This window comes from Labeo rohita, chromosome 2 (assembly GCF_022985175.1).
Source record: "Labeo rohita strain BAU-BD-2019 chromosome 2, IGBB_LRoh.1.0, whole genome shotgun sequence".
NCBI lineage: Eukaryota > Metazoa > Chordata > Actinopteri > Cypriniformes > Cyprinidae > Labeo > Labeo rohita.
The window spans coordinates 21,313,487-21,337,170 of NC_066870.1; the positions used below are offsets into that span (position 1 = coordinate 21,313,487).

The 23,684-nt window shown below is 34.5% G+C and overlaps 2 protein-coding genes across 2 annotated transcripts in view; both read left to right on the top strand.

Moving 5' to 3' along the window:
- Positions 1-3,823, top strand: part of colec12 (collectin sub-family member 12) — a 40,129-nt gene extending 36,306 nt beyond the window's left edge. Inside the window, 5 exon segments of the mRNA XM_051124891.1 lie at positions 2-476; positions 1,966-2,102; positions 2,658-2,767; positions 2,955-3,097; positions 3,190-3,823. Of these exon segments, the coding sequence (XP_050980848.1) occupies positions 2-476; positions 1,966-2,102; positions 2,658-2,767; positions 2,955-3,097; positions 3,190-3,209 (885 nt within the window). The 3' untranslated portion in view covers positions 3,210-3,823.
- A 1,802-nt stretch (positions 3,824-5,625) lies between these two features.
- Positions 5,626-19,816, top strand: stam (signal transducing adaptor molecule (SH3 domain and ITAM motif) 1). The gene is made up of 14 exons (XM_051124902.1): positions 5,626-5,959; positions 8,478-8,562; positions 8,645-8,720; positions 8,844-8,939; positions 9,033-9,179; positions 10,784-10,874; positions 10,963-11,164; positions 11,442-11,536; positions 15,300-15,388; positions 15,616-15,703; positions 15,782-15,836; positions 15,994-16,147; positions 16,284-16,417; positions 18,203-19,816. Exons 1-14 carry the CDS (start codon positions 5,920-5,922, stop codon positions 18,408-18,410), a joined length of 1,560 nt encoding a protein of 519 aa, XP_050980859.1. The 5' UTR covers positions 5,626-5,919; the 3' UTR covers positions 18,411-19,816.
- Positions 19,817-23,684: the final 3,868 nt, after the last annotated feature.

Below are 23,684 nucleotides of genomic sequence, written 5' to 3' on the forward strand. Positions count from 1 at the left end.
GGGAGACAAAGGGTCCCAGGGGCCACCTGGCAAAGCTGGCCAGAAAGGTGAAAACGGTGAAAAAGGAGCACCTGGTGTTGCTGGGCCTAAAGGAGAAAAAGGTCCAGCGGGACCTCCTGGTGTACCAGGGATGAAAGGGCCACCTGGATCAAGAGGAAGCCCTGGGCAAAAGGGTTCCCGAGGATCAGGGGGCAGGGCAGGGCCTTCAGGAGAGAAAGGTGATCCTGGTATACCTGGTCTGCCCGGAAGAGATGGTCAGTCAGGTCCTCAGGGGCCACAAGGGCCACAAGGACTCAGAGGGCCAGCTGGACCAGCTGGACCTGCAGGACCGGAAGGACCCCGCGGACCCATTGGCCCTATTGGCCCACCTGGACCTCCTGGATTACCAGGACTTCCTGCGCCAGTAGTTCTGCCCCCGGTAGATCCACAAGGCTTTGTCAACCGCCAGGTAGCGCCACCTCCTACAAGTACACCAGGTACTAGCTTTTCTCATACTCACTGTCACTGTTTACTATATATTTTTATATTTTTATAGACTGTTATACTATTTATAAATATATATTTATTAAATATATACATGTGTGTATATTTACTTATACATATAAATATACGCAGTGCACACACATATATAATGTAAACACAAACTTTTATTTTAGATGCGATTAATCGATTTGACCAAATAAGGATCTCAAAATATTTGACATTAGAGATCGGTTCATACTTTGAGATGTATTTTGTTCATTTGTAGGGCTGCCCCCTGATAGTTGACTAACCGTTAGTCGATGAGAAGAGGCTTGATCGACCAAAATATGATTAGTCGCTTAGTCGCAGAAAAAAAAGACGGACAGATAGTTGACAGCTGGTCTATGTGGTAATATAGTACATTGGGCAGAACATCCATATGCTCAACTATCATTCATTGACTTCAAATATGGGTTTTCATCTAAAATATGCCAGTTGCAGCAACTTTACATGGCTGCTCAATCTAATGTTAACCTAGAAAACTGTACGTTATTCAAGTGTGTAGAAGCTGAACCGTAGTGCACTCACTGCATGACAGATGGAGGGGCCGGTGCGGTCACTTGCTCTTAAAATACTCTGTCATTTATGCTCATACAGATAAGATTAATACATCCCTCGCATCTGTAATGACTCTACATTTATTTGTGTGGACTCACAATAACAACGAAATGTTGCGCTTTTGTAAAATAATTAAAGCAAACAGTGAAATTGTAAACTTGAGTGTGAAACTTCGAAACTCTGAAAAGAGTGAAATGTCTACTTTTCAATGAACCAATTCAAACAGAAAACAAATATTCTCCGAAAATGTAATCCTTATGAAACATAGATCACAGGTGCATCCACTACTGCAGAGATGAAGAATCAGTGTCGCAGACTTCATCTCTTAAGATGAAAACAAAGAAAGCACTAGTTAAAATACTAAAACGTTAATGCAGCCTCCTTACTATTTTTCCCTGACACATTCATAATGATTACTTCTGCTGGTGTATTGTGGTAAGCTTTTTTCACGTGCGCTTGAGGTCTTGATAGGTTATGTAGGCAATTAAAAGCTTGTTACTATGATTTATATGGTTTATTAATAAACCTGCGACTAATAGTCGACTAACGCTTAAAATAAACAACTACTAGTGGACCAGAAAAATCTTTAGTTGAGGGCAGCCCTATTAATTTGTAAAAAAAAAGTTGTCAAAATCCTACAAACCACAATTTAATATGTTATTGATGTAAAATGTATTTATTGTATAGGGACAATACAAAAACATGACTTCAACACAAAACTAAGAAAGATGCATTGCACAGGGAAATTATAGCATAGAGTTTGCATCTTCATACCAGTTTCTATTCTTACAGCTTGAAAAGTTGAATTGTATAAAACCAGTCTTTCTCGTAAGTGTTATTTTTAATGTGTTAATATTGTTTAATATGTTTTCTTTTTTATCTAAGGGTGCCCACCTCAGTGGAAGAGCTTCAGAGACAAATGTTACTACTTTTCATCAGAGAGTCTCAACTTTGATGAAACGAAGGAAAGATGCAGCAACAAGAGTTCAACTATGCTGATTATCAATGATGAAGATGAGCAGGTAAATCCTGGATGCTATTCACGAATATGAAATACAGGGTTAGTTGACCCAAAAATGAAAATTCTGTCATTAATTACTTACCTTCATGATATTCCAAACCCATAAGACCTTCGTTCATCGTCAGAACACAAATTAAGATATTTTTGTTGAAATCCGAGAGCTTTCTGACCCTGCATAGACAGCAACACAACTGACACGTTCAAGGCCCAGAAAGCTAGTAAGTACATTGTTAAAATAGTCCATGTGAAATTACAGTTGAACCACGGATGTCACATGGACTATTTTATCAGTGTCCTCACTACCTTTCTAGGCCTTGAACCAGTTGCGTTGCTCTCGGATTTCATCCAAAAGATCTTAATTTGTGTTCTGAAGACGAACGAAGGCCTTACAGGTTTGGAACGACATGAGGGTGAGTAATTAGTGACAGAATTTTCATTTTTAGGTAAACTGTCCCTTTAAATAAGCCACCGTTAACTATATTAAAACAGCGTAGAACTCTAGACCTAACATTACTGTAAATATTTTACACAATGGCTACTTTATTATCTATCACAGCTATGGATAAAGAGGCAGATTTCTGGAAAGGGCTACTTCTGGCTGGGCCTCACTGACAGCGTTGAGGAAAACACCTGGAGATGGGTGGACGGGAGCTTGCCCAACTATACGTGAGTTAATAACTGAAATAAAATACCCATTAACTCTATCACTGTTAATCCAGTGTATATATAATACATATTGCGTATCTAGTGTATATAATTTGCTACATTATCTTGAGGATCCTCAGTAATGTAATGAGGATATGGCAGTGCGAGGAAACATTCCCCATTAGTCTTGTCTGATTTTAATTGAAAGGAAATGGAAGCCTGGACAGCCTGATAACTGGAGCCACGGTCACGAGGCTGGGGAGGACTGTGCCGGGTTAATACACGAGGCCAGTTGGAACGACTTTTTCTGCACAGAACGCATTGGTTTCATTTGTGAACGAACTAATGAATGTAAGTTGCAATTCTTGTTTCTTGCATATGTTTTGTTGAAACATGTTATCTGCTTGGTGTGTTCATTGAGGTCTTTTGTCCATTATTCACAGCCAAAGTTCCAGTTTTATAGCACCTGTTGTGAATGAACAGAGAATATTGGATAAGACAATCACAGAGACAGTTCAGAAGACTTCTGTCACAGTATCCTCTCACAAAGTACAAACAATCACTTTGCCTAGAGAGCCACGTGTGTGACGGACACAAACTTCATCGACAATCACGAACGATTCGAGACTGCAAACTATACAATACACTGATCACCAGTCATGTTAATGTTTAGATAAGTGAAAAAGCTGTAATGTATTGTAATCATGTGATTGTAAATACCTGTTTTACCTGTGTCATTAACAAAGCTGATGCCACATTATTCCAGTGCAATACAATGAAGCTTTGTAGCTGCTTTAATTAAAATAAAGCTTTTAACAGCCAACCGTAAAGCTACAGTTAATATGTTGATAATGACTATAATCCAAAATTTGTTCTCACCAGAGTTTTACTTCTTATGTCTTGGACATCATTGATGTGATTTTATGAATAGATCTTTAAAGCTTTTAATTTTTCAAATATTTGATTATGCCGTAGCTATGTATAAAATAGTTGTGTATTTGAATACATGTACATGTATGTAGTCATCATCAAAGACCATGTTTTTATCGGAAATAAAATATAGTTGGTATTTTTCAATATGCTTTATGTTGAAATTCTTATAAAAAATGTTTAATTTTGTGAATGTCCTACTTATAACGCAATGATGCAATATGACTTTCAGCTGCTTTATTTATAATGTCTTGTCAGCGTATATTTGCCTGTTGATTGGCTTACATGCATATATTTATATTTAATATATAAAATTATATTTAATACGTAAACAATATTTTTCTTAAATATATACATGTATGTGTATGCTTTTATATATGCATAACAAATATACACAGTACACACGTATTATGTAAACAAAACCTTTTATTTTGGATGTGATTAATTGCGATTAATCGTTTTACAACACTAATTAAAATATAATACATTTATATACTATTATAAATCTACTATATACTAAAAATAGGAGAATAGTATTTTAAACTAATATTTCACAATATTACTGTATTTTTGGTTAAATTAGTGAGCTAAAAATGTTATATTTTTAAAATAAATTATAAAACATTTCAAAATAATTTACATTATATACATACTGTAATTTTCTTTTTTGGTTAAATAAGCCTTGGTGAGCTAAAAATGTTATGTTTTTAAAATAAATTTGAAAACATTTTAAAATAATTTACATTATATTCATACTGTAATTGTCTTTTTTGGTTAAATAAGCCTTAGTGAGCTAAAATGTTATATTTTTTAAATAAATTACAAAACCTTTTAAAATAATTTACATTATATACATACTGTAATTTTCTTTTTTGGTTAAATAAGCTTTAGTGAGCTAAAAATGTTATATTTTTCAAATAAAATCTAAAACATTTTAAAATAAATTACATTATGTACTTACTGTAATTTTCTTTTTTGGTTAAATAAGCCTTAGTGAGCTAAAATGTTATATTTTTCAAATAAATTATAAAACATTTTTAAATAAGTTACATTATGTACATACTGTAATTTTCTTTTTTGGTTAAATAAGCTTTAGTGAGATAAAAATGTTATGTTTTTAAAATAAATTATAAAACATTTTAAAATAATTTACATTATATACATACTGTAATTTTCTTTTTTGGTTAAATAAGCTTTAGTGAGATAAAAATGTTATGTTTTTAAAATAAATTACATTATATTCATACTGTAATTGTCTTTTTTGGTTAAATAAGGCTTAATGAGCTAAAAATGTTCTGTTTTTAAAATAAATTTTAAAACATTTTAAAATAATTATATATATATATATATATATGGGCAAGTGTGCCGACATACAGTGCCGTTCCACTACTGGCGTCCCGAGTTCGAATCCCTGCTCGAGGACCTTTCCCTACGCCACCGCAGTAAGTATATTAAAACATTTTAAAATACTTTACATTATATACATTTTAAACATAAATATTTACATTTTACATTTTGCAACTTTTATGCAAAACCGAATGTAGGTTAGTGTGATTTTATTGTTAGCTTTTTTATTATTATTTTTGTTGTTGTTGTTGTTTACCCAAAAACAGTGTCAAAATATGATGATACTGGAATTTATGAATTATCCTTTTGAAACCACTGCTAGACAAAAAGCACATTTGTCATTGAGCTTTTTCCTCTCAAACGTTTATATGTCTCTTAACAACTAGCGTAGTCCGCCCAATCATAAAAGTCACAGTTTAATGTTGTTACCCAAGCCCCCATAAGACAAAAAAGTTTTTTTTTTTTTTTTTTTTTTTAGTGTTTATATCATCTCGTGACTGCTGAGTCAGAGAGACTCTACCATGTGATTAAGTCATATGATTTATCAGCTGTATTTTCCCTAACCTTCACAAAGTCATCATTTACCCTGCCCCATTAGCAGATTCCAGTGTCGAATAATAAACATCTCGTTCACATCCCGCTCATATTTATTTGGATATGCCCAGCTGTTTGTGTGTTTTAACTGTGTGGTATGTACACACTCCAGCAATAGCTCTGTTACCCAGAATGCACCGCTGTAGGGCTGCGAGTAAGCGACTGAGGAGGGGGTCCCACCAGCAACACTGAGTGTAGTTTCTATTTTATTATGTTTATTAATTCACTTTTAACCAAGTGCTGACAGGGAGACGAACAAGAAGAGGACCGAGTTTAGATTTCGTTGCGTGTATATCTCGGCCATGCCTCTCTTCACGTCAAATCCCTTTGATCAAGATGTTGGTAAGTTTGAGGTGTCACACAGTTAGCAGGGAGCTAACGGGAGCTCATATGTGTCTATTGTTGTTCATGGCAACCCACCGGCGTTTTGTTTCTTTTCGATATCACTTTAACTGTCTGTGCGAATTTCGCAATGGCATTCCAGTGACTGAGTAATCCCCACTAGAGGTTTTACCCTGAAACTATTAACGTGGGCATTAACGACAGCAGTTTCACAGCTAGAGTGCTTAACATGTTATTAGCCTGATGGCTAGCCAAGTTTGTAGCTGAAAAGGCTGTGACTGCGAGTAAATCACATTTTGTCTCTTTGTATGGCACTGACAGTGCACAACTGAGGAAAAACAGACGCGTAGCAGCTCACCCCAGATGATTTGAGCTGTTTTACTCTTAATGGTTTAATTCATCCTCGACCTGAAGTGCTCGCACACGAGCTAACGGTTCACACGGTGACGCTGCAAATGTCCCCAGCTGCTCCTTTTATATATTATTAGCCGTGTTTGTCTTGCTAATTGATGTTGTTCCAGCGGCATGACTGTACATTTATATATAAGGCCATTGTTAAGATTACAGTGTTTTATTGTCTATATTATTATTGTATTATGAGCCTGCTGATATGTAGTTTTGGTGGGGCAACCGTTAAAAGATCTTAGCCAGCCTGTGCGGTTATAATAAAAAATGCACGTTCATTGATCTGAACATGTTCAGACTTTACAGATGAAATCAATGTGATGTGGGGAATGTCATATTTTGGCATAACAGTAGCTGCAGATCTAATGGCTTTGAAGCTTTTTCTGTGTAATATTATTGTGGTTGTAAATGTTTTGTAGGGGTATTTTCGTACCAGATACTGAACAGGCCAGTGTGTTTTTTGTTTTGGTTAACCTCTGTCCACTATTTGACAGCTTGCTACATTGACAAACATAATCTCACATCAAATGTAGGTCATTGGTTAACCTTCCGTAAACAGGGTTATTGCATTCTGAAAGTGTCATAAATGAACTTGTTTTGTTTTTATTGGAAACATTTGCTGCCTGGGCTGGAATTGATTTTCATGGGGCTTTAAACAATTAAGGCTGTTAATTATACAATCGAATTTACATCAGAGTAAAACAAATAATAAAAGTTGCTGTAAATAGAGATTCATAACAAAATTAACAGTGATTTCTAAACAAAGCCACATTTTGTGGCTGTAATGTAAACATATACAGAAATCTGGTATATACACTTTTTATTTTTCTAATTAATACATTTATTCAGCAAGGATGCATTAAATTCATAAAAAATTACTTCTAATGTTACAAAAGATTTGTATTTAAAATAATTGCTGTTCTTTGTTTAACAGTTCCCACTAAATTATTAAGCAGCACACTCAAAATTGATCATAAGAAATGTTTCTTAAGCCCCAAATCAGACTGTTTTAAAATAAATTTCTTCTGCTCATCGAGCTTTTATTTAATCAAAAATACTGAAAAAATGGTAATATTGTGAAATAGTATTACAATTTAAAGTAATGGTTTTGTATTTTAATATTCTTTAAAATATAATTTATTTCTGGGATGCAAAGCTGAGTTTTCAGCATCATTACTCCAGTCTTCAGTGTCACATTCTAATATGCTGATTTATCAATGTTGGAAACAGTTGTGCTGCTTCATTTTTTTTTTTTTTTTTTTTTTTTTTTTGCAACCTGTGATACTCTTTTTAGGATTCTTTGAATAAAAAGTTTAAAAATACAGCATTTATTTTAAACAGACATATTTTCTAATAATATAAATCCTTGCTATCACTTTGAATCAATTTAACACATCCTTGCCAAATAACAGTATTAATTTATATAAAGAAAAAGGAAACCAAATGTTTGAACAGTAGTGTATATTGTTAAAAAAAGATTTCTGTTTTTAACTTTTCATTCATTTTTTAAAAATCCTGAAAAAAGTTTCACAGGTTCCAAAAAAATATTTAGCAGCACAACTGTTTTCAACATTAAAAAGTCAGCATATTAGAATGATTTCTAAAGAATTAAGTGACACTAAAAACTGAAATGACACCACAGAGTTTTGCATCACAGAAATAAATTATATTTTAAAGTATATTAAAATAGAAAACCATTATTTTTAATGCAATAATATTTCACAGTATTACTGACTTGTGTATTTTTATCAAATAAATGCAGACTTGATGCACATAAGAAACTTCTTTAAAAACCTTAAAAATTTTACTGATCCCAAACCTTTGAACAGTAGATATCTGATTTCTTGCTATTATAATCTGTTATTATTACCGTATAATCTGTGCTAAGGTGCTTCTTTTGCCCTCACATTTTAAATATTTGCCGCTTTTGGTGGCATTTTTATCTCAAGCACTGATTCTAGTTTATGTAATAAAGTTTAATTAAGCATGTGGCTTTTCACAGATACACATTCATTCATTTGCATATGAATGTTAATGCCATTAAATCTGTGAAATCACAGGAACTATTATCATTTTGAGGGAAGATAAACATTTGAGTATCTATTTTTTGCAGAGAAAGCGACAAGTGAGATGAACACAGCTGAGGACTGGGGCCTCATCCTGGACATTTGTGACAAGATTGGACAGTCTCGCACTGGGTTAGTTAACAAGTGTTTTTAAGAGTGTCTTTTAAATGAATGGGTGTTTAACAGGTTAAATGCTATTGCTTGTATTCTGAAGGCCTAAAGAATGCCTGCGATCTATAATGAGGAGAGTGAATCACAAGGATCCGCATGTTGCCATGCAAGCATTAACGGTAAGCCAAATGCTTTCTAGTGGATGAGGACAAATCAGGCTTCAGTCTCGAGTATGCAATCATCAGAAGCCAATAATGAGCTGTTGAAAATCAAATGAGTATTTTCTTCTTATACTTCTGTAGCTACTTGGTGCGTGTGTGTCAAACTGTGGAAAAATATTCCACTTAGAAGTCTGCTCCAGGGAATTTGCTAGTGAAGTTAGCAATGTGCTAAATAAGGTATGTGTTTCCTTTTGTTTGTAGAAATACTGCATGAGTCAGTTGTTTAGTCCAGCAGCGAAAGCCTGACGTTTTGTCTTTTTACTCCTCAAGGGTCACCCAAAAGTGTGTGAGAAGCTGAAGGCACTGATGGTGGAATGGGCTGAGGATTTCCGTAATGACCCCCAGCTCAGCCTCATATCGGCCATGATCAAGAACCTCAGAGAACAGGGCGTCATCTTCCCTGCTGTGGGCTCTCAGGTGAGCCGACAATCCAGATCCCTGCAGCACAGATCAGCCAGTTCACTGGATATAGTAAAATGCCGTGGTTATTTATATAATAAGCATGTAGGGAATTAAATGTGTGTCAGGAGTGCAGTTTCAGTTTAAAGGCCAAATCTCAGTCTTTAGCACATAAAATCATTTATTAAAGGAAATGTATAAAGGAAAGCAATCTAATTCCTCACATTGAGTCAGAAATACACATACACACAAATATACACACCGTTCAAATGTTTGGGATCAGTATGATTTGTTGTTTTTTTTACAAAACATTATGTTTACAAAATGTAAAGTTGCTCATCAAGGCTGCATTTATTTGATCAAAAATACAGAAAAAATAGTAATGTTGTGAAATAATATTTCAATTTAAAATAATGGTTTTCTATTTTAATATACTGTAAAACATAATTTATGTCTGTGATGCAGAGCTGAATTTTCATCTGTCCAGTTCATCACTCCAGTCACATGTCACATGATCATCCTGATAGGCTTATTTATTATCAGTGTTGAAAAAAGTTTCATATTTTATTAAACTGCTTAATATTTTTTGAAAACTGTGAAACTTTTTCAGGAAAAAAAGCATTTATTTAAAATAAAATTCTTTTAAACATTATACGCTACTGTTCAAAAGCTTGGGGTCAGTACGTTTTTCTTTCTTAATTATAATTTTATATAATATAATTTTCTTTCTTGATTATAATTTATATTTTGTTATTATAAATTATATTTTTAAGTATATTAAAATACAAAACCGTTATTTTAAATGGTAATAATATTTCACAATATTACTGTTTTTTTGTTTTTTTTTCCTCTCTGTTTTTGATTAAGTAAATGCAGACTTGAAGAGATTCCTTTAAAAAAAAACAAAAAAAAACATAAAAAACATAAAAAATCTTACCCATCCCAAACTTTTGAACAGCACTATATATGTTACTGTTTAAAGGTTTGGGGTCAGTAAGATTTATTTTTATTTTTTTTTCTTTATTAATTTTTATAGTAATAAATATATTAATCAAAAATCAATTTAAGTTAATACCTTTATTTGGCAAAGATGCATTAAACTGATCAAAAGTGACAGTAAAGACATTTGTAATGTTATAAAATATATTAATATTTCAAATAAATGCTGTTCTTTTGAACTTTCTTCTCATAAAAGAATCCTAAAAAATATATTTTGGTTTCGTCACATGATAAAATACTAATAATGTCAAATATATTTAAATTGATGTAATTTTATATTATAGTATTACTGTTTTTACTGTATTTTCAATTAAATAAATGCTTCGTAAGCATGTGACTTCTGTCAAAAACATTTGAAAAATCTTACTAACCCCAAACTTTTGAGTGTGTATATTTTAGTGTTTGTTTTTGTATTTAGAAATATTTGTCTGTTATCACTTTATTCTTTTTTTCCCCACTTTTTTCTATTATATGCAGACAGTGTATAATATATTAAGTGTTGAATATATGTTAACCATGTTCTGTTGTGCCAGGCTTTGTATGAATGAGTCTTAAGTTTTATAAAGAGAAAATATGTGTATGATAGTGTTTAAGTAATGAGATGTTTAACTTTATTTGTTTAGGCAGCAGAACAAGCTAAAGCCAGTCCTGCATTGGTAGCTAAAGACCCTGCAACATCAACAAACAAAAAAGAAGAAGAAGACATTGCTAAAGGTGGGTGCAAATCTGTAATCCTGAGGTCTACAATGAATTCCCCTGAAGAAAGAGAGTTTATCTCTCTGTCTGTCTCTATCTTTCTTAGCGATTGAGCTGTCTCTGAAGGACCAGAGGCAACAGCAGCAGCCTCAGGTCTCTCTGTCTGGCCTCTACCCGAGCACCAGCAGCCTCCTCACATCTCACAAGGCTGACGGCAGAAAGGTCAGGGCCATCTATGACTTCGAGGCAGCCGAGGACAATGAGCTCACCTTTAAATCAGGAGAGATCATCACCATCCTGGATGACAGGTGAGTCTGGTTCTGTTCATTGATGCTCACAATGAATTCCACTCACAGGCTGTTTTAAATCATTCCCTTTCTGTGATATCCACTTGTTCTGTTTGGAAAGGCTTGTTCCACTTTCAGCTCATTTTGGTTACAAGCACATGCCTATGAAACAGAAGTAGTGTTTTAACGTCAGCGCTCTGTAGAGATTGTGTGAATGATTCCAAACACAGCCAAAGAGTTTCTTTTTTTATAAAATGACAGTTAGTGGGAGGTGGCTTAAGCATCTTCTCTATCACAGTGACCCTAACTGGTGGAAGGGTGAGACGTATCAGGGTGTTGGGCTTTTTCCGTCAAACTTTGTGACAGCGGACCTAACAGCAGAGCCTGAGATGAGTAAGTAAAGCTGTCACATCTACTCTTTTTCCACCTGCAGCCTGCAGCTCCTCAAAGGCTCTTCCTGGTTCACATTTTCTAATAGTTTTTCTCTTTTCACTCTACCATTGCATTCACTTCCAGAATAAAAAAATCCTGATAAGTTACTCACCCTCATGTCATCCAAGATGTTCATGTCTTTCTTTCTTCAGTCTAACAGAAATTAAGGTTTTTGAGGAAAACATTCTCCGTATAGTGGACTTCAATGGTGACCAGCAGGTTGAGCAATTTCAGTGCAGCTTCAAAGGGCTCTACACCATCCCAGCTGAGGATTCAGAGTCTTATGTAGCAAAACGATTGGCCATTTTCTAAAAAAAAAAAAAAAAAAATTATATACTTTTTAACCACAAATGCTCATCATGCACTTGCTCAACCTCACGCATTATGTAATCATATATTGGAAAGGTCATGCATGATGTAGGCACCGACCCAGTGTTTACAAAGCGAATGTGCAAAGAAAGTCAAATGCCTTTTACAAAAAAGGTAAAACAATGATGTCGGACAATTTTGAAGTTTGAGGAGAAAATAAGATGGAGTTTTTTGCCATTTTTAAATCAAAGTGCACAGACGAAGAACTGACCACACATGACCTTTCCAACATGGTTACGTAATGCAATAAGTTGTAGATGTGTATTGCAAAGCTACTGCAACATTAGCATCTGTGGTTAAAAAGTATATAATTTTTTTTTTTTTTTTTTTTTTTTATAAAATAATCGACCGTTTGCTAGATATGACCCTTATTTCTCGACTGGGATTGTGAGCCCTTTGAAGCTGCATTCAAACTGCAGTTTGGACCTTCAGCCTGTTGATCCCCATTGAAGTACACTATATGGTGGGGCTGAGAAAATAAATAGATGCATCATGAATCGAGAAATGATTCAGCATCGATTCTGAGATTTTCCGAATGCATTGCGATTCTTTCTCGAGACGATTCTGAGCTTAGTTTTGAACAGCAGATGGCACTGCATGCCTTAGAAACAGCCTTACTCTGCTTGTTTCCAAATCCTTACACACACTTGAACCTAATATAATCATTCATAAAATTTGAAACAGTTGAAGCGAATTAACGGCAGGCTGCTTATATTAATCTCACATCATAAAAGCATTCTGAGTCGCAGTCCACTTCCAAAACAAAGATTCACATATAATGTACTCACCCCCTTGTTATCCAAGATGTTCATGTCTTTCTTTCTTCAGTCGTAAAGAAATTGTTTTTTGAGGAAACATTTCAGCATTTTTCTCTATATAATGGACTGCTATGGTGCCCTGAGTTTGAATTTCAAAAATGCAGTTTAAATGCAGCTTCAAACAATCCCAAATGCGGTTGTAAATGATCCCAGCCGAGAAAGAAGGGTCTTATCTAGCGAAACAATCGTTTATTTTCATAAAAATAATACAATTTAAATACTTTTTAATCAAACAAATGCTCGTCTTATCTTACTCTGCCTGGACTGTTTTTTTTTCTGGTTCATGACACTTAGGTTATGTTGAAAAACTCCCATCTCATGTTCTCCCTCAACTTCTAAATCGTCGTATATCGCTGTTTTACCTTTTTTGTTAAGGGTGTTTGATCTTCTTTGCATGTTCACTTTGCAAGACTGGGTCGGTACTTCTGCAGCGATGTAGGATGATTTTGAAATGATTTTTTTAAGTTGAGGGAGAAAATACGATTGGAGTTTTTCGACATACCCTAACTGTCTTGAGTCAGAATACACAGAGTACAGGGAGAGAAAGACAAGACAAGCGTTTGTTTGATTAAAAAGTATTTAAATTGTATTTCTTATTGAAAATAACTGTTTGTTTCACTAGATAAGACCCTTCTTCCTTGGCTGGGATCATTTACAACCACATTTGGGATTGTTTAAAGCCGCATTTAAACTGCAAGTTCAAAATTGGGGGACCATACCAGTCCATTATATGGAGAAATGTTTTCCTCAAAAAACATAATTTCTTTACAACTTAAGAAAGAAAGACATGAACATCTTGGATGACAAGGGGGGAGTACATTATCTGTGAATTTTTGTTTTAGAAGTGGACTTTTCCTTTCATAAGCATGTGAGTGTGTGGATAAAAACTAGATTAGAGCGCCATCTGCTGTTAAATTATAAGCTCAGAATCAATTCAGAAGAGAATCGAGATGCATTTGGAAAATCCACGAATCGTTTCTGCATCAATTTATCGTCACAGCCCTACTAGTCACCTTTTCTGAACGCAAAAGTCTCGTCCGACTGGAGCGGTGCTTTACATTTCAGGTCTCTGGCGTTTCTAGCCAAATTAACAAGTTTTCCGAGCTGATGATATAACATTAAACCTGTGCACATTTTTAGATTTAGTTTTATTGAAAAAAGTTTTAATTCAATCTGTTTTAACGTAGTTTTCTATTGAGACCGCAACACATAAGCACCCAAATGGAAATTAGAATATGTCATGGCACTGCTCATCAGTTACTCAGGAAAAAGGTGGATATGGAGAAAAATCCTGGAATTTTTAATTCAAACAGGGTTGCCAGGTTTTCACAACAAAACCCACCCAATTGCTACTTAAAATTAGCCCAGTCGCGTTTTGGTGGGGGTTCGCCAGGTAGAAATTTCAGGGGGAAAAATACACTGGTTCCGCTGTTAAAATTTTGCATTCCAGGCGATAAATATCATGTAATCACATGCCGCTTAAACTCACAGACATGAAAAACAACCCACGGCAACAGTGTTAAAGTTGCCCAATTCTGCAGGAAAACCGCAGACTTGGCAACACTGTCCTTGAAAGCCTTCATTTCTTTTTGGCTAAAGGAAGAAAGACATGAACATCTTAGATCACATGGTGGTTATTTATCAGGAAATTTTTTTGTGGAAGTGAACTAATCCTTTAATACTTTTTTCAGCAAGGATGCATTAAATTGATCAAAATACATGCTGTAAAAGAAACTTTCTAGTCATTAAAAAATTCTGACAAAAATGTATCACAATTTACACACAAACATTAGCAGCACAACTGTTTTCAAACTTGGTAATTAAAAAGCGTTACATGAGCAGCAAATCAGCATATTGGAATGATTTCTGAAGGATCATGTGACACTGAAGACTGAAGTAACAATGCTGAAATTTTTAGCTTTGCCATCACAAAAATAAATGATACATTTAAATAGAAAAGTTATTTTAAATTTGAATAATTTGTCAGTTTTTGCAGTTTTTTGATCAAATAAATGCAGCCTTGACGAGCATAAGAGACTGTCAGGGAAAAAAAAAAATATTTGAATGACAGTGCATGCTCTGGAGTCCAAACATGAGACTTTTATATATATATATATATATATATATACATATATAATTTTTTTTATTTTTCTAAATTATCAGCATTTTTTTCTTATTTTTAATGTATGATCAATTCCAATATTTTGTATGTCATTCTTTTGCTTTATCATGCCAAGAAATCTTGCCAGCATGACTGGAGAATGATCCAAAGAGCATTGTGAGCTTCTTTGGAAGAACATTCGACCATCTGTACAAAGGAATTCACATGATAAATGTCACGAAATTCTTGTTTTGAAGACCAAAATCTTCCAAATGTCAGTTTGTGTTTATTTCCAGGTTTAAATGATTTTTAATCCCATATTTTCAGTGTGGCCTCAGACTTTTGGACCCCAGTGTGCATTGTCACAACAATATCCTTTTGGATTCTATTGTCTGCTTATTACATTATGTCATATTTAATGTTTCTCTTTCCTTAGTGAAAACAGAGAAGAAGACAGTGCAGTTCAGTGAGGAAGTCCAGGTAGAGACGATTGAACCGGAGCCAGAGCCTGTCTACATCGATGAGGTGAGGCTGCATATTTCTCACAGTATTTGGCATTGTATTGCTTTGATTCATTTGCCTCATCCACACCCCTTGCAACCAAAAACGCACATGAAATTGCACAGTGAAATGATCCACTATTCATAGACATCAGATGCTCTTAGTGGAGAACTGTGTTAATAATTAGTCATAGCAGCTCTCATGGAAGTGTCATGCATTCTAGTTTATAATGTCTTTGCGATGTTCTGCAGGAGAAAATGGACCAGCTGCTTCAGATGATCCAGAGCGCAGACCCAACAGACGACCAGTCGGACACCTGTGAACTCCTGCAGTTGGAGGGTGAGTCTCTGGGAAAGTATTTTAGTTTTGTGTTGAAGGATTGATTTATTGATTCATAGTTGTCTTTTTCCCAATCAGCTGCTTGCAACCAGATGGGTCCTCTCATTGATCAGAAGTTGGAGGACATTGACAGGTATTCAAAAAGTCCTATCTAAAAACATCTTTCTAATTGTCTAGCAAAGACTGTAAACAAACCACTAATTCTATAGTGAATGAAATCCAATGAGACAGATGCCCACGTCATTCCCCGTAGATCTCACATGTAATAAATCTGCCGTGTTTGTTTTCAGAAAACACTCAGAGCTCTCTGAGCTGAACGTGAAGTTCATGGAAGCGCTGTCTCTGTATGCTAAGCTAATGAATGAAGACCCAGTATACGCTATGTATGCCAAACTACAGAGCCAGCAATATTACATGCAGCAGACCCCAAACGCTTCCCAACAGGTGAGAGTTTGTCAAATTATCAAAGTGTGTATATTGCTAGTTTGCTAGATGTCATTTCAACTGCTGTGATGGCTGTTTGTAGTTGATTGTTTTGGCAGTGGTATATTAGAGTATGTTTCTGGGGGGATTTTTCTAGGTGTACCCTGGCCAGTCCACTGGAGGGCAGTATGCAATGGGCAGCACAGCAGTACCAGGATATAACGTTCCAATGGAGCAGCTCTCTGCAATGAACCAAACAGGAACACAAATGGCTGGACAGCCAGCTCCCGGGTAAGCGCACTATTATATTTCACAAATTGTACTATTCAAAATAATATCAATATCAAAACAAAAAACTGTATTAATGAATTAAGACATGCCATAATTTATTATAGTCAGTTCATCAATTCAGTTCACTGATAATAGTCATAATAAAAGATAAACTATTGTAGTTACATCAGTTTATTGATAATGATAGTATTAAGAATAAAAAAAGTTGTTTTAGTGCTTTGCATTAAAATTCATTAATAATAAAAATTGTTATGTTATTAAATAGTAAAGCTGTATCAGTTAATTAATAACAATAATAATAATAGTAGTAGAAATTTTGTATATTAGATAAAATATTTAATAATTTATTTTAATTATAGTACTATTTTTGTTTTTACATTTTAAATAATAAAATAAGCAGTATTGATATAATAGTAAAATAATAATAATGTATTATATATAATAATTTTTGTATAGATAAAATATTTAATAATTTATTGTAGTTTTGTTGTTGTTAAGACAAGTTGTATCAGTTCATCAGTAATAATAATTGTTGTTATTGTTATTATTAAATAAAAAACAACTGTATCAATGCATTAATGATGATGATAATAATAATGTTTACATAATTAGATGAAATAATATAAACAATATAATAATAAAATGTTTTAATTGTATTACTATTTTGTTTTTTAAATTAAAATAATAAAATAAAAAGCAGTGTATATAATATTATTATAAATGTTGTAAATAATCATTTTTGTTTCATTAGACAAAATATTAAATAATTTATTGTAGTTTTGTTGTTGTTAAAACAAGTTGTCAATTCATTAATAATAATAATTGTTATTGTTATTAAAAAATAAAGCTGTATCAATGCATTGATGCTAATAACTATAAAGTTTGTATTAGATAAAATCTGTAATAATTTATTATTGTAATATATTGTTGCTAAATTTAAAATAAAAAGTTGTAATTTTGTAAATTATATAAAATATTCAATTATATTACTATTTTTGTTTTTTAACTTTAAAATGATTGATATTATAATAATTATTATAATAATAATAAATATATTATTATGTATCACACTTTTGTTTAATTAGATACAGTATTTAATGATTTAACAGCTGTATCAATGCATTAATAATAGTAGTAATAATAATTTTATATAATAAGATAAAATATGTAACAATTTATTGTAATATATTGTTGCTAAATTTGTTGCTAAAGTTGTAATGTTGTATATTAGATAAAATATTTAATCATAAGAATTTATTTTTATTATATTACTATTTTTTTTAAATTCAAAATAATAAAATTAAAAGCAGTATTGAAATAATAATAATAATATATTAATAATAATTTTTGTTTAATTATATATTTAATTAAAATGTATTGTTAAATTAAAAGCTGTATCAGTGCATTAATTATAATAATAATATTTATATAATTAGATCATTTTAATTCATTATTGTAATATATTGTTGTGAAATGTATCTATGCATGATTCTTAATAATTTGTATAATTAGATAAAATATTTAAATTATTGCCGTTGCTGTTGTTGTCATTGTTGTCATTAAATGTAAAATAATAAAAAGCTCTAACAATAAATTAATTAATAATAATTATTGTGGTTGTTTTGCCGTCTAATTAAAAAAATAAAATCCTGTATCAAAATAAAAAGCTGCATCAATGCATGGATGATAATAATAATAATACTTACTGTATTTGTACAATTATATATATAAATATATGTATTTGTTTTTATTGAAATATTTTTTTATTTTTATTATTATCTGCAGTGATGTCCATATGTACATGGGCCAGCCTCCAGTCTACAGCCCGACACCTGGCAGCATGCCTCCAGGTGATGTCCAGTCCTACCAGACCCCAGCCGGCGCTCCAGCGGCCATGAGCCAGACCCCCGGCTACTCCATGCCCTCCACCCAGAGCCTCCCTGCTACCGCAGACAACCAACAGACCCCTTACCCTGAGAAAGCCCTCTTATAGGACCCCTAGAGACTCATACAAACACACACACACACACACTTACAGTCATAAACAAGGAACATTCAGCTCACACAAAGATATCTCCTAAATCGTCTTCTCCTCCTTTTCTTTAAGACACTACAAACAAACACTGATTCCGATCATGACAGGACGTGCCGATCGTTGACTACTAACCGGTGGTGTTCTCACAGAGCGGTTCTGATTGATCTCATACTTTATTTTGGTCTCTTTTCTAAGAACATTTTGTTGAAGGTGAACGTTAAGTTATACGGTTTGTTTGGCAGCGTCATTATATTAATAATCAACTGGACACAAAGAGAGCATGCTTGTGTTGTACATAACATTTCCGTACCGATATGTAGGTCCCCATAGTCCAGTGTTTGTCACAACAGGTCCTGAAGGGGAGGTTACGTCATTGAGTGTGTGTGTGTGTGTGTGTGTGTGTGTGTGTGTGTGTGTGTGTGTGCGAGAGAGAGTGTGTGTTCAGTCCCTCAACAGTCATCTCGCCTCTCCTCCAGAACCATGTAGCGAAACACTGCCATTGTCTTGACAGTGACCCATCAGCCCAATGTCTTTAAGCTCGATTTTCAGTGTTAAGAAGATCAGATGTTTTTAGTGCTTTTTATTTATATTTTGATTGTCGTTTTGCTGTTTTAATTGACAGTACTTTAATAGAAGGATGTAATATTCTGCCTGTGTGCAGATGTGTATATACAAGAGCTCACTTCTGTCTTTAGAGCGTAACGTTCAAAGCAGCTGCTTCTCCTGTAGAAAGGGCACATGGGAAGTTGAGGAGTAATGCTGCTCCACATCATGCACTTTTAATTTCCCCTTTTCATTACCCTCATTTCATATGTGTCCATTTTAAACATGCGTTTCCTCCGCTCTCGAAGAAGAAGAACCCGAATGGCATTAACCCTGCACTCGAACCTTTCTCCGTTTTTTTTTTTTTTGTTGATAGAAGTACTCATGCAATTTTTTCAAACTCTCCGAGTCCGTATCCCCTGAGAATGAATGATCATAGCGCGTGGTATGATTGAACTAACCTCTTATTTTCGTAAGTCCTGCCAAGGGCTGAGACTGACACTAAAGAGAAAAGACGCTGTTGATTTGAATCTCCTACTCTAAACTAAGGCAGTACACCACATCTCTGTCTCTGTGTAGCTCCAGTGTTATCAGAGTAGTCGTTGACGTTTCATAGAGAACATTCTGGGAAATTGGGACCATGGGCCAGTTGTAACACCTTAGCATTTGCACACGGAGATGATAATCCTTACGTCAACCTTATCCACAGGGAAAATGACTGTTTTTGGTGTATCAGTTCTATGTACCCTGTTGTTTGTATGTACTATTTTAATCATCTTAATTATTAGTATTCACAATAAAACTAGGCCAAATGTACAGCACACGTTGTGTCTCCTGTTTACGCATCGCTGCTGTGTTCTTTGCTCAGGTAACGTTAGACAGGTGGAGGTGTTTAAGCCAGGCTCAGACTACAGGAGTTTTGAACTCCTAACTAATTATGAAATCTGACTGCAGCACACACATAAGGAGAATCTTTGCAGATTTTCTTCCCTCAAATTCTAAACATGCACACACTACAACATTTGAAAATCGTGGCACATCACACGCTACAAGATATAATAGAGCAGGGGTCACCACACTTTTAGTTTAGTTGAGTTTAGCTCCAACATTAATCAAACACACCTGAACCAGCCAATTAAGGTCTTAATCAGGGCCGGAGTGGGACTCCTTTTCAGCCCTGGAGTTTCAAGCCTTAGACCGGCCCACTTTAGTTCACGACTGACTATATTAAAATAACGTCATTTCCAATTCAGTGCAAATACAGTAGCCTAAGTGCTGCTTCACAGTGAAGATTTATCTGAACAGTTAACACAATGTAATGTTTAACAGTATCAGAATCTATTTTCTGTAAGAATTAGTGCTCATAAATATCCAAACCTTGAAATGAAAAAATATCAAATAAATACAAATATATATATATTAAGCTATATGTATAAAATAAAGATTAAAATAAAATGTATTAAACTTTCTAATGACACTATCATGTCTTTTTCAAGGAAACAGCTGCTTTATAACTTCAAATATTTTTCATGAATATGAGAACATTAAAGGGTAAATCTCCAACACTATTCTTTAAAACATCACAATGTCCTTTTCTGCAATATCGGAATATATATTCTGTGCAAAATTGTTCACAGATATCCAGTCCTTAAACACAAATAAAGAATAAAACAAGTAGTATTGCACTGTTATCTGCAAGACTTTTTTTAACCACAGTATTACTTTCTAATGATGGCTTCATCTTTTTTTCCTCTGCATAAGTGCGGCTTCAAGGAAACATGGCCAACCCTAAAACATTAACAAACGCCTGAGCAGTGTACTGATCTCTGCAACTTTGTTTATCACAGTGTCATTGTCCAAAGACATGAGAATTTCTTTCCCAGTGCACATGAGCATGAATGCCTCAAGGTTCTTCTGGGTTAAAGTGCTTCTGAGCCTGTTTTTTACAAATTTCACAACTGAAAAACTTCTCTCACAGGCTACTTGTGTGATGGACAGAGTTGGTTTTAGCCACGTCAGTTTCTAGATGTTTCTTTTTTTTTAATTCTGGCCTTTTCAGCGCCACCTTTGCGCTTTTTAATTATCCATTTTTCATCTCTCGCGTATCTCTTAACAACTGATTTTGCTTTTGAGCAAGGTGCCGCTGTCGGGGGAGACGAATGATCATTAACCTGCAGGCTGCATTCTGCTCATGGAGCTGCGGTAAAATAATGAATAAAAAGAGTAAGGCTATGGTAAAAAATAGATAAAATAAATAAATAAATAAAAAGTGCGACTGCTGTGAGTGCAGGCAGTTAGGGACACCGGCCCTCGCGGCCAAAAAACGGACCAGCCCACCGGGAATTCTCCCGGTCCTCCCGATTAGCCAATCCGGGCCTGGTCTTAATAGGTATACTTGAAACTTCCAGGCAGGTGTGTTGAGGCAAGTTGCAGCTAAACTCTGCAGGACACCGGCCCTCCAGGTTCAAGTTTGGTGACCCCTGTAATCGAGGGTTTGCACTTATGTCACGTTTTGGTCAGTTACCCGGATGCGCGGCCATACTGGCGATACTCGGATGTAAACAACAGCATGGATTGCACTGATAATGTACTACTGAAAACGTTGTTTTGCAATGCCTCTCACATGAGCGCTGCATTTTTTTTAGACGACGTGTCAAGTTTCAACTTTTACACGCAGCGCCGCTCATCAATATCAGTTCCAAAGCAGTGGACCAATCAGAAGAATTCGGAGGCGGGGCAAGCGTTGCGTTCTGTTTACAGTAGCAAACTGGCATGACAACGGTTTTATTTGACGGCAACCCTGGTGAAAAAACCAGCATATGCTGGTAGCTATATTTTGATCTTAGGATGCTGGTTAGGTATGTTTTGATGCTGGTTTAAGCTGGTCTTTAGCTGGTTTATGCTGGTCATGTTGCTGGTCAAGAACCAGCATAAACCAGCTAAGAACCAGCATAGACCAGCAAAGGACCAGCTTAAACCAGCATCAAAACATAGCTACCAGCATATGCTGTTTTTTTTCACCAGGGAACATGGCGGAGGAGGCGCTCATAGTGGCTGTGTTCGGATACCCTTAAATATATAACCTTTCCTTAAGCGATTATCACAACATGTTCCATATAAAAATATCCCAGAAATATCTCTGTCACTGAATCTGTCACATCTCAAAAGCGCGTCTCGAGACCCTCGCGTTCTACGCTGCACTTTAAAAAAAAAAAAAAACATTCCTGAGCGCTGTGTCTCGCGTTTGAATGGCCCCTAAGGAAAAAAGCAGGAAAGAGCGCAACATTTTGACTAGCCAAAGTTAATATGTGGGAAAGATACATACAAGCAGGATTTATTTAAGATATTAGTCTAATATTTCACCTACCCGACCAGAAAGAAGAACAAAAACTAATGTTGTCAAGATTCTTGCCCTTTTGGCAGTCTATAGTACTCCAAATGTTTTTCCTGGTCCGCCCAATTAGTACAGCCCAAAACATGACAATAATTGAGCATTCTCAGCAGCAATAATCAGCAAAATATGTGAGTTTCGTTCGGTTTAGTAGCATTGTTTACGTTCAGTGCCGCCAATATGGTCGATTGATCACGTGATCTCACGCAGCAGAACGTCATTGAAGTTTCAGCAGCTAATGTTTACATGTTTGATGGCATGCTAGCAGCTTGCTATGCTCACCTGCTACATTCAAGAATGAGGTGATTTTACCCCAGCACTTCTCTTTGTCCTTACGGCTGTTTTTAACACATTGTATAGACAGTCGTGTTATTGCAATACTTCCACAAGCGGTTTCCTCTATCTCCACTATCCAACAGACCTGTACAGCAGCTTGTTTTGTGTTCACACATTGGCTATTGTGGAAATACTAATGTAATCATAGCTGTGGTCATCCTGATTTAAAATACTAAATATCAAACATGTTTGATGTTAATCGTAATTGGAATGACCAAGGTCCTTGACAAGATTCTTTTCTCAGTTTCTTAGGAGGGGAAAACTGGGGATAAATCTGTCTAAAACTCCCGTAGTGTGAGTCCAGTTTTAAATTGGAATATTGATGGCGTATCGATCAAAACTCTTTACTTGTAGTGAGAAAGTTTGAACCCTCTGGTCTGTTTACAACATTCCTTGCCGTTAGTGTATAGCATAAGTAGTTTCACTATAAAAATGTTAATAAATTTGATGCTGCATGTGTGCAAATTTAACAAGACTAAACAGACTTGGCAATTTGTTAATATTAATAACAACAGCAAAATAAAACAGATTGAATAATAAATAATAGATTTATTAAAAAAATATATATTTTTTTCAAAATAATAACAAAAAAAATGCAAGGATGCATTAAATTAATCAAAGATGAGTTTTTACATTGTCAATTTTCAAAATTCATTGTCAATTCAATTTTCAAACTGAATTGTCAAAATTCAATTTTAAATAAAAGCGTTTCTTTTATTTTTCACAAAAAAAAAAAGTTTTCAGCATTGATAATAATATCTATGTAATAATAATATCAAATCAGCATATTAGAATGCATTTGAAGGATCATGTGAGACGACTTCAAAAATTAAAAAATCATACTGGCTCCCAACTTCTGAATGTACATCTTGCAATTTGTTGGGAAAACACACACACACAAGTATGTTAATTTAGTAAATGTATAGTTGTAAGGGAGTGTTACTAAAATATAAAGATACAGA